This window comes from Lithobates pipiens, unplaced genomic scaffold (genome assembly GCF_037356315.1).
Source record: "Lithobates pipiens isolate NorthernLeopardFrog02 unplaced genomic scaffold, aLitPip1_a1.2 Scaffold_10, whole genome shotgun sequence".
Taxonomy (NCBI): domain Eukaryota; kingdom Metazoa; phylum Chordata; class Amphibia; order Anura; family Ranidae; genus Lithobates; species Lithobates pipiens.
In genome coordinates, this window is record NW_027507686.1 from 20925407 (window position 1) to 20937819 (window position 12413).

At 43.1% G+C, this 12413-nt stretch overlaps 1 protein-coding gene across 1 annotated transcript in view; it reads right to left on the reverse strand.

The window, feature by feature from the left end:
- Positions 1-12413, reverse strand: part of VPS35 (VPS35 retromer complex component) — a gene marked incomplete in the record, with an annotated part of 134781 nt that overhangs the window by 108240 nt on the left and 14128 nt on the right. Inside the window, 1 exon segment of the mRNA XM_077452409.1 lies at positions 8677-8775. Within this exon segment, the coding sequence (XP_077308535.1) occupies positions 8677-8775 (99 nt within the window).

Genomic DNA, 12413 nt, shown 5'->3' on the forward strand with positions numbered 1-12413 from the left:
GGGTTCATTTTAAAAAGGCAAGTCTTTCATAATATGCTAGTATGTGATGCATACTAGCACATTATAATATTGCCTTGCAAGGTGAAACTTTATTCTTATTGAAAATAGTACAGAAAACAGGAAAGAACAAAGGCCACAGCATAAGAACATGAGCAGAACAAGGAGGAGGAGGCGGCCCAAGAGGAGGAGGAGGCCCAAGAGCAGGAGGAGGAGGAGGAGGCCCAAGAGCAGGAGGAGGAGGCCCAAGAGCAGGAGGAGGAGGCCAAAGAGCAGGAGGAGGAGGCCAAAGAGCAGGAGGAGGAGGAGGAGGAGGAGGCCCAAGAGCAGGAGGAGGAGGAGGAGGAGGAGGAGGAGGCCCAAGAGCAGGAGGAGGAGGCCCAAGAGCAGGAGGAGGAGGAGGAGGAGGAGGCGGCCCAAGAGGAGGCGGAGGAGGAGGATCAGGACAGGGAAAGGAAACCCAGAGAGGGAGCCCAAAAGGGCAACTAAATGGAGAGGGGAACCCACTGGTTATCAACTCTATAACAGTGGTTCTCAACTCCTGTCCTCAGGACCCACTAACAGGCCAGATTTTAAGTATTTCCTTGGGGAGATGCAGACTAAAACAGTGTTTCTCAACTTCAGTCCTCAAGGCGCCCCAACAGGTCAGGTTTTCAGGCTTTCCATTATTTTGCACAGTAATTACCATAGCCGGTATCATCTAAGGGAAATCCTGAAAACATGACCAGTTGGGGCACCTTGAGGACTGGAGTTGAGAAACACTGGACTGGAATACTGCAATCTAAGCAGCAAATGATATCACCTGTTATGCATTTCAGTTATCTTGCAAACCTGGCCTGCTAGTGGGTCCTGTGGACAGGAGCTGAGAAGCACTGCTCTATATGAGCACAGCTGGCCCATGGTCCCCACACCTTAGTAAACCATTTATACGGTGTCATTAATTATGCTAGCAAGGCGTTGGTTAAGGATCATCCAAGAAACCTTCCGTCAGAACAAAGAAACAGAAACAGAAGGCGTGTTCCAGGAGCGAGCAATGGTGAGCGAGCTATCGGAAATGTTGAAGTTGACATACAGTGGATCAATTTTTGCTTGGCACGGGGGAGTGAGAGCCCTTTCTCTTCCTTGCAACCACTGAACCCCAAATGTGTCCTGAAGAAGTGTACAACGAAATGCGTAGACGCATTAGGGCTCATAAAATTATATATATATATATATATATATATATATATATATATATATATATATATATATATATATATATATATATATATATATACACACACACACACACACACAGTTTTTTTTGTATATATGATTTTTATCTATGTTTCTTTCATGTCCCCGTTTTTTGTAATATTATAAATGCTAATATTTTTGTATATTTCTACTGTTTATTGTGCCTTAAAGTCTCCTTTTTTGGAATTATTTTTCTTTTATTTCTTCACACTTTACGGATGCAATTTGAGTGTTTTTTCTTTCTTTATCCACCAAAGAGACATCTATCATGCCCTTATAGGAAGATTAGAGGCAAGAGTACCAATAGTCCAGATCTTTCTCAGAAGCCAAGTCCGAGCCCCATTGCATGCATATAAGGTAATTTAGCATCATTGGAGAGCAATAGTAGCCTGTAAATAAATATAACAACCCCCCCCCCTCCTTTTGCCGCTGGGATCCCATGGTTTTGTTTTTTTATAATATAGCTCTTTAGTACCACTTTAAATATATACAGTATATCACGGTTTGCAACGCAATAGTGTCTCACAAATCTGCAGGTCTGAAAAAATGGCCAGAAAAGGAGTGAGAAAGCGTCATCTCTGGTATTGTGCAAGGGAACATAAGCCGGGAAGATCACAGGAAGGAGGAAACTGGCATGTGACCAGCGGGCAGAATTTTATTTTTTTTACACAAAACAGCAGTAGTCAGACCCTGATGGGAAGGACTCGTTCACAAAGGGCTTACTATAGCGTAGTATCTGCCCGCCCAGGTGTATCGCGCATCTATCTGTGTGCAGGCTGTCTCATTTACAGTGCCTTGCGAAAGTATTCGGCCCCCTTGAACTTTTCAACCTTTTGCCACATTTCAGGCTTCAAACATAAAGATATAAAATTTTTATTTTTTGTGAAGAATCACCAACAAGTGGGACACAATTGTGAAGTGGAACGAAATCTATTGGATAATTTAAACTTTTTTAGCAAATAAAAAACTGAAAAGTGGTGCGTGCAAAATTATTCGACCCCTTTACTTTCAGTGCAGCAAACTCACTCCAGAAGTTCAGCGAGGATCTCTGAATGATCCAATGTTGTCCTAAATGACTGATGGTGATAAATAGAATCCACCTGTGTGTAATCAAGTCTCTGTATAAATGCACCTGCTCTGTGATAGTCTCAGGGTTCTGTTGAAAGAGCAGAGAGCATCATGAAGACCAAGGAACACACCAGGCAGGTCTGTAATACTGTTGTGGAGAAGTTTAAAGCCGGATTTGGATACAAAACATTTCCCAAGCTTTAAACATCCCAAGGAGCACTGTGCAAGCGATCATTTTGAAATGGAAGGAGTATCAGACCATTGCAAATCTACCAAGACCTGGCCGTCCCTCTAAACTTTCAGCTCAGACAAGGAGAAGACTGATCAGAGATGCAGCCAAGAGGCCCATGATCACTCTGGATGAACTGCAGAGAACTACAGCGGAGGTGGGAGAGTCTGTCCATAGGACAACAATCAGTTGTAAACTGCACAAATCTGGCCTTTATGGAAGAGTGGCAAGAAGAAAGACATTTCTCAAAGATATCCATAAAAAGTCTCGTCTAAAGTTTGCCACAAGCCACCTGGGAGACACACCAAACATGTGGAAGAAGGTGCTCTGGTCAGATGAAACCAAAATCGAACCTTTTGCCCACAATACAAAACGATATGTTTGGCGTAAAAGCAACACAGCTCATCACCCTCAACACACCATCCCCACTGTCAAACATGGTGGTGGCAGCATCATGGTTTGGGCCTGCTTTTCTGCAAAAGACCTGAAACTGGGATGGAGATTTATCTTCCAACAAGACAATGATCCCAAACATACAGCAAAATCTACAAAGGAATGGTTCACAAATAAACGTATCCAGGTGTTAGAATGGCCAAGTAAAAAGTCCAGACCTGAATCCAATCGAGAATCTGTGGAAAGAGCTGAAAACTGCTGTTCACAAACGCTCTCCATCCAACCTCACTGAGCTCGAGCTGTTTTGCAAGGAAGAATGGGCAAGAATTTCAGTCTCTCGATGTGCAAAACTGATGGAGACATACCCCAAGCGACTTGCAGCTGTAATCGCAGCAAAAGGTGGCTCTACAAAGTATTAAACGCAAGGGGGGCTGAATAATTTTGCACGCCCCACTTTTCATTTTTTTATTCGTTAAAAAAAGTTTAAAAAATCCAATAGATTTCGTTCCACTTCACAATTGTGTCCCACTTGTTGGTGATTCTTCACAAAAAAATAAAAATGTTATATCTTTATGTTTGAAGCCTGAAATGTGGCAAAAGGTTGAAAAGTTCAAGGGGGCCGAATACTTTCGCAAGGCACTGTATGTCAACTGGGACACAGCCCCGATATCTGTGCACGGCCCGAACACACGCACTGTCTGAGCAAGGAGTCACGCACCCACACCCTGTGCGACTGTGCAGCACCCAACTGAAATGAATAGGAACGGCTGCATGCATATGCATGGAAAACCAGTGTAATCACAGCCCTCACACTGGCATGCAGAGACTAATAAAATGAAGAGCTGACGTTTAACTTGGTGGAATTTGTGTGCCTTCCATGGTTCCACCTTTACCCCCCCTTCATCAACATGCCAATTAACATTGTTAACCGCTTGCCAACCGTAAACTGCATATATACACAGGGCAGAAAGGCTGCTCTCCTGTGCAGAATCACCTACCTGTACCTGATGCTGCACTTCCAGGTCTGGGGCGCACACGTGATTGAACACAGCGGGAGCCAACCAGCGGGTCCCGCAGACGCAATGTCCGCCAGGGCCCACGATCTTTGGGAACACAGGCAGAACCTCAGTCTGCCTATGTAAACAAGTCAGATCGCCATCCCGTGAGAAGGGAAGGTTGTGATCCTGTGTTCCTACAAAAGCAGGAACACAGATCTCTGCCTTCCCATAGTACAAGCTGCTCCCCCACAGTTAGCCAGCACCCCCTAGCCAAACATTCAACCCTTTGATCGCCCCTGATGTTAACCCCTTCCCTGCCCTTAATACAGTGACAGTGCATATTTTTAGCACTGATCATTGTATTGGTGTGCCACTGGTCCCCAAAAAGTGTCACTTAGCCCTTGGTTCACATTGGTGCGATTTGACATGTCAAAAATCGGTGGCAATGGCACCGTCCTAATCAGTAAGGAAAAAAATAAAAATAAAATAAATTGCTGCCGAAATGTAAATCGGGACCGACATGCGGGAATGAAACGGTGAGAGTTCAGCTGAACTCGCACCATTTCATTCCCACGGACAGTGGGAACCAGGGCTTAGTGTCTGATTTGTCCGCCGCAGTCCCACGATAAGTAGCTGATCACCATTACTAGTTAAAAAAAAATATATATATATATATATAAATATAATTATAATAATAATAATATTCCATAAACGTATCCCATAGCTTGTTCACGCTATAACTTTTGCGCAAACCAATCAATATACGCTTACTGGGATTTTTTTTCCCCAAAAACATGTAGCAGAATACATTATATACACAATATTGGCCTAAATTGAAGAATAAATTAAATTTGTTCCATTTGAGGTTTTATAGCAGACATTTTTTTCAAAATTGTCGTTTTTTGTTTTTTTGTTAATAGCGCAAAAAAATAGAAAATAAAACCGTAGAAGTGATCAAATACCACCAAAAGAAATCTGGAAAAAAAATAAAAATAAAAAGGGACATCAATTTTATTAGGGTACAGCGTTGCACGACAAAGTAACGCAGTGCCAGAATGCCAAAAATGGCCTGTTCATGAAGGGGGGTAAATCTTCTGGAGGGCAAGTGGTTAAAGAAAACCCTTTTGTTTTCAATGACATACCTCATTTTAGACCCAGTGAGGTCACCACTGAGTCTCTGTGCCTCTCTATGCAATGCAGGCAGATCACGACTGTCAGGGTGCTATACCTAGCTTTCTGAAAACATCACAGTAATTACTTATTTGTAATTTTTCTCCTTCACTGATGGGCACTTAAAGTGGTTGTAAACTCTCCCCCACAACTTTGTCCCATGTAATACAGCATAAAAAACCCTAATGAACACTGCTTGTAGATATCTCCTTACTTGCTTAGTATTGTTGTAATCCTTTTTGTTCTTTAGAATGGCGTCATTGAGCATGCCCAGATCTCCCGATTTACGTCACACTGTCTACGTGCTTGTGTATCTGTTATCAGGACTTCCTACGGCACACCACTAAAATCCCAGGAGACTGCTAAATCACTCAGAGCTTCCTCCTACACCCCATGTGACCATGTGACATCACATGCAGTGTAAACCAGGGCATTGGACAGCATTACTGCAGTCTTATCAGCTGAAGCTGATAAGACTGACAAAGGCAAACATTAGACAATCGGCACAAGTAAATACTATGAAATAAAACAAGTCAGCTATGAACAGGGAAGCAGGGTTGCCATAGAAACGTTGGATTGAGAAGGAGGCTTGGTTAACAGAAGTGCTCAATTTAAGGGCGGAAATACACTCCACTGTGGACTCAGAAAACAATACTTAAGATGGCGCTGCCTAACCTCTGAAAAACACATTTTTTAAGTTTCTTTAAACAGTAGGTAATATGTGATTTGGGCTGGATTACAGTGGCTATAGTTTTGGTAATTACTTATTATAATGGACTAAATTAGGGCTGCAACTAACGATTATTTTCATAATCGATTAGGTGTCCGATTAATCGATTAATAACCTTAAAAAAAGCATGGTGTATAATTTAGTTAATATGTAAAGTTTAAAAAAAAAAAAAGGCAATTTATTCTTAAATATCTCTATATGCAGTGGTGAATATAAATAACCAACTATATGGTTAGGGAGCAAAATATCTAATCCACTCTGAGAATAACAGACAGAAGAGATATACTGTATATATTAGAGGGGATATAATGTATATACCATTAGAGGAGAGATGTACTGTATATATCATTAGAGGAGATATATACTGCATATACTATTAGAGGTGAGATAAACTGTATATACTATTAGAGGGGGTATACTGTATATACCATTAGAGGAGAGAGATAGTGTATATACTATTAGAGGAGATATACTGCATATACTATTAGAGTATATATACACTATTAAAAAGGAGAGATATACTATTAAAGGGTCAATCTGGTAAATATCAGACTCTAACTTTAACTCCATTTTGTTACTGGCCGATTAATCGATTATGAAAATAGTAAATCGATTAATTTCATAATCGATTAGTTGTCGATGAAATTGTTTCAGCCCTAGACTAAATGGAAAGAAGCATCAGAGTGGGAGAGTTTACTTCCTCTTGAAGGGCAGCACTGACTTGCATCACCGTTGGGGCTGAACTGATTATCTGTACAGATCTCCCCTGAGAGGAGATGCAGCCGATCATCTCTCCTCGCCTCACACTCTGTCAGCGTGAGGCGAGGAGAGCCGATTACTGGCAATTCCTTGGTTACATGTGATTGGACCCAGCTGATCACATGGGTAAAGAGCCGCGTCATCAGCTCTTTACTGAGATCCCGCGGGGTTCACACGAGTGCGCTGAGACTGGGGCGATGATGTCACAGAACGTGAGAACATCCCTGCCCACCGTCATTTGTCTATACGGAGTGGGAGGTAATTAAACTCGTAATCCAAAAGTTCCATAAAAGACCTGGTCAGCAAAGTGGTTAAAAAAAAAAAAAGTTTAGCTTTGCAGCTCCAATATTATAAAATCGCTGGTAACGGCAAATTTAATTTATCTTTATGCTTAAAAAATAAATAAAAAATATGTATGTAAAGCCAAAATGGTCTTTAGTTTACACTGTGCAGGAAAAGGCAAAAAAATAAAAATAAGTCAAGTTTCTAATGCTTAGAAATAATGATGTGCTTGTGGGTTCTGCCGATCGTCTTCATCGAATAGAATTAGAAGCTCATTCAGATGGCAGATCAGTGCCGTCTTCCATGAAGAGACGCTGGCAGATGCATGCGTGCATCCACTATGGAGCTGCGGGCAGGCACGCACACAATCGCACATCAAAGCTTGGCATATGCGTAGGAGCAGGCGCACAGGAAGCGCGCACCGGATTCCTGCCCGTATGCCAAACGTTTGATGCCGCTTTTTTTTTTTTTTATGCGTAGACCAGTGTTTCTCAACTCCAGTCCTCCAGGCGCCCCAACAGGTCATGTTTTCAGGCTTCGCATTATTTTGCAGAGGTGATTTGATCAGCTTCAAGCGGAAGTTCCACCCTAAAGTGGAACCTCCGCTGATCGGATCCCTCCCCCCCTCCGGTGTCACAATTGGCACCTTTCAGGGGGGAGGGGGGTGGAGATACCTGTCAAAGACAGGTATTTACACCCACTTCTGGGCATAGACTCCCGTGGGAGTCTATGTCATTTCCTGTCCTGCCGCGCTGTCTGCTGGGACACACACGGGTCCCAGTGACAGAGCGGACAATTCCTATTGCCCTGCGTGACTCGAGCATGCGCAGTAGGGAACCAGGAAGTGAAGCTGATTCGCTTCACTTCCCGATTCCCTCACCTAGAATGGTGGCGGCAGCAGCCGAGAGCCGAGCGATCGATCGGCCTCGGCATCGCTGGAACCCGGGACAGGTGAGTGTCCATTTATTAAAAGTCAGCAGCTGTAGTATTTATAGCTGCTGGCTTTTAATATTTTTTTTTTTTGGTGGAATCCCTCTTTCACTGCCTAAAGCCCCATACACACTATCAGTTTTTCTGCTGAGTTTTTCCTTCAGATTTACCTAAACCATATAATATGACAGGGATATGCAATTAGCGGACCTCCAGCTGTTTGCAGAACTACAAATCCCATGAGGCATAGCAAGACTCTGACAGCCACAAGCATGACACCCAAAGGCAGAGGCATGATGGGACTTGTAGTTTTGCAGCAGCTGGAGGTCCGCTAATTGCAGATCCCTGTAATACGAGGTCAAACCTTAGGAGTTTCAATTTGTATGCAATCAGGCCGGCCCTTGCACTATGTGGTTTTGGTAAATCTGAAGGAAAAGCTCAGCAGAAAATATGATAGTGTGTATGAAGCATTAGTAATTAACACAGCCATTTCATCTGAGGGAAATCCTGAAAACATGACCTGTTGTGGTAGTTGAGAAACACTGGCACAGACAATGGATGGCCCGTAGGAGCCTATCAGTGATGACACCACTCCGGGATTCACCAGCCGTTATTAACCGCGCTCTCTTCTCTCCTCCCCTGCAGCTGGCCGACACAGGGGAGATCACGTGACCAGACCGGAGCGGCCTGAATATAGACATATGCATCTTTCTTACACGAATTACCCAACATAGGGGGGAGGTGTACAATGTTGGGCTAGTTAGGTTTAAGCTGGAATTATACTTTATGGAACTTATAACAATTGTTAGCAAATCGATTGGTTTGCCAGTACAAATCCTCTTTCATGCCGCAGCAATCACTGCCACGCTACGAACTTCTCTTACCAGACATCTCTTCATCTGGAATGACTGCACCTTCACGGCCTGGACAGCTTCATCCAGCAGCTTCTCCTGCTCATCCTGGGGGGACTGCTGTGTCGTGGGCTAGAAAAAAGAAAAATTAAAAATTAAAACTGCTGGTAACAGTTAAAAAAATAAATAAAAACACAACACGTGATCACCACGAACATTAGAGCGAGAGCAATAATTCTAGCGCTAGACCTCCTCTGTAACTCTACACGGGTAACCTGTAAAAGTGTTTAAAACATTGCCTATGGAGATTTTTATGTACCGTCGTTTGGTGCCATTCCACGAGCGTACACCATTTTAACCACTTGCCGACCAGCCGCCGCAGTTGTACTGCGGCAACATGGCTCGGCTACACCAATCGCCTTTATGTTCCTGCCACTAGGGGGCGTGTGCACGCCGCCAGAGGCGCGCTCGCTCCCCAAGCCGATGCGAGTGCCCGGCAGTCTCGATCACCGCCGGGCTCCCACGATTGCTCGGGGCACACGGACAACCCGGAAATGTGTGTAAAACACACAGTTTCCGGGTTCTCCGAGGAGTGAACTGACAGATCGTCTGTTCATACAGAGTATGAACAGCGATCTATAAGTTTCCCTACACAGTCCCATCCCCCCCTTCAGTTAGAACACACACTAGGACACACATTAACCCTTTCACTGCCAGTGACATTTTTACAGTAATGCATTTTTAATTGCACTGATCGCTGTATTAATGCCAATGGTCCCAAAAATGTGTCAAAATTGTCCGATGTGTCCGCCATAATGTCGCAGTCACCAAAAAAAATAATTAAAAAAAAAAAAAAAAAAAAAGATCGCTGATTGTCGCCATTACTTGGAAAAATAAAAAATAAAAAAAAAATTATAAAAATGCCATAAAATGATCCCCTATTTTGTAGACGCTATAACTTTTGCGCAAACCAATCAATCAATATATACGCTTACTGCAAATTTTTTTTACCAAACATATGTAGAAGAATACGTATCGGCCTAAACTGATATATACTTTTTGGGGATATTTATTATAGCAAAAAGTACAAAAAAAAATTAGTTTTTTTTTTTTCAAACTTCTCGTTCTTTTTTTGTTTATAGCGCAAAAAATAAAAACCGCAGAGGTGATCAAATACCACCAAAAAGAAATCTCTATTTCTTGGAAAGAAAAAAAAAAAAAAGGACGTCAATTTTGTTTGAGAGTCACGTCGCACGACCGCGCAATTGTCAGTTAAAGCGACGCAGTGCCGAATCGCAAAAAGTGCTCTGGTCTTACACCAGCAAAATGGTCCGGGGGCTGAAGTGGTTGAAGCATGGCAAGTTTGGCATCTATTTTCTCAGCATAAAATCATCATCATATTTTACCAAATTGGGTTGACATATTGTGTGTGACATAAAAAGTTGCAATGACTGCCATTTTATTCTCTAGGGTTAATTATATATATATATATATATATATATATATATATATATATATATATATATATATATATATATATATATATACATATACACATACACACACACACACACATTTTATGAGCCCTAATGCGTCTACGCATTTCGTTGTACACTTCTTCAGGACACACATATATATCTCATTTTGAGGGTTCAAAGCTATTTTTTGCAAAAAAAAAAAAAATATTTTTTTACTTGTAGACGAGGAGTGTCAGACCAGGCCTGGGGTCCTTAACCGGTTCCCGACCAGCGCACGACGATGTACGTCAACAGAATGGCACGGGCAGGCATATTGGCGTACAGGTATGTCCAATCTTCAATGCCGCGCCCTGCCATCGGGAGCGCGCCGCCGGTTGCGCGCTCCCGCGCTGGTCGGGACCCCCATAAGTCCGGTCGCGGGACCCGTGGACTCGATCGCCGCGGGCATACCCGCGATCGTCTCACGGGACGGCTGAATGGAGGAAATGCCGTGTAAACAGCATTTCTCCATTCTGCCTAGCAACTAGTGACGCTGATCTCTGCTCCATGTGATTGGAGCAGAGATCAGTGTTCACTAAATGAAAGCCCAACCCCCCCACAGTTAGTAACACACCCCTAGGAACACTTAACCCCTACACTGCCACCCACTGGTTAACCCCTTCACTGCCAGTGTCATTTACACAGGAATCACTGCATTTATATAGCAGTGATTACTGTATAAATGACAATGGTGTCAAAAATGTCCGATGGGTCCCCCACAATGTCGCAGTCACAATAAAAATCGCTGATCGCCGCCATTACTAGTAAAAAAAAAAAAATAATAATAATAAAAAATTGTTAATAAAAATGCTATAAAACTATCCCTATTTTGTAAACGCTATAACTTTTGCGCAAACCAATCAATAATCGCTTATTGCGATTTTTTTTACCAAAAATATGTAGAATACGTATCGGCCTAAACTGAGGGAAAAAAAAAGTTTTTTTATATATTTTTGGGGGATATTTATTATAACAAAAAGTAAAAAATAATGCGTTTTTTTCAAAATTGTCGCTCTATTTTTGTTTATAGCGCAAAAAATAAAAACCGCAGGGGTGATCAAATACCACCAAAATAAAGCTCTATTTGTGGGGAAAAAAGGACCTCAATTTTGTTTGGGAGCCACGTCGCACGACCGCGCAATTGTCAGTTAAAGCGACGCAGTGCCGAATTGCAAAAAGTGGTCTGGTCTTTGACCAGCAAAATGGTCCGGTCTGTAAGTGGTTAAAGTGGGAGACCCGCAAATTATATATATATATTTTTTTTTAAGTCAGAAACTACAAATACTGCAGCTGCTGACTTTTAAAATAAGGACACTCACCTGTCACAGGGTTCAGCGATGTCGACACCTGAGACCGAACCGCTGCCATCTTCGCTTACGGGAATCAGGAAATGAAGCCATGCAGCTTCACTTCCCGGTTCCCTACTGCGCATGCGCAAGTCACGCAGCGCAATGTAAATGGTCCGCGCTGTCTCTGGGACCCGTGTGTGTGTCCCAGCAGAGAGCGAGGCAGGACGGGAAGAGGTGTAAACTCCCGTGTGTCCGGAAGTGGGTGCACTTAAACAGGTATTTGCAGCCCCCTCCCCCCTGAAAGGTGTCAAATGTGACACCGGACGGAGGGGGTTGGGGGTCCGAAAATCGTAGGTTCACACAAAAACTGAACCACCGCTTTTCGGACCCCAACCCCCTCCGTCCGGTGTCACATTTGGCACCTTTCAGGGGGGGAGGGGGGGTTTAAGTGGATAAAACTTTACCTCTGTGCAGGAGCTTCCTGTAAAAAAAAGACCAGTCCCTGCTGCTCTCTCTCCTCGCACAGAGCGACGGTCTGGATGTAGTTTTCTGTAGGCAGTCTGTAGTGGGTGGAGTCTGCTAGGCCCCTCCCACAGCTTTACCCTCTGCACAGGCTATGTGAAGCACGGTGATGTTACTGCTACCTTTATATGGTAAAATCTGGGTTTGCAAAAGGCATTTTGTGTGCCCAGGAGTTCCGCTTTAAATTCAGGTTAATGTTAGCTGCCAGTTACAGATATAAACAATAGCTAGTACAAAGTTCTTCTTAACACCAAGAGTCAAAAAAGGTTAACTCGGAATGGCTTGGGTCCCGGTTGGAACGCTCTCAACATTTCTGGCTTTCCTGGCAATCTCAGTCAATTTTCTATCAATAGACCCATTAAAGCTTTCATCTGTGAAAGCAGAAAATCTACTTAAAAAACCATTCTGAAAACACGACAGGCTTGTGTGACGGATCGGAAGC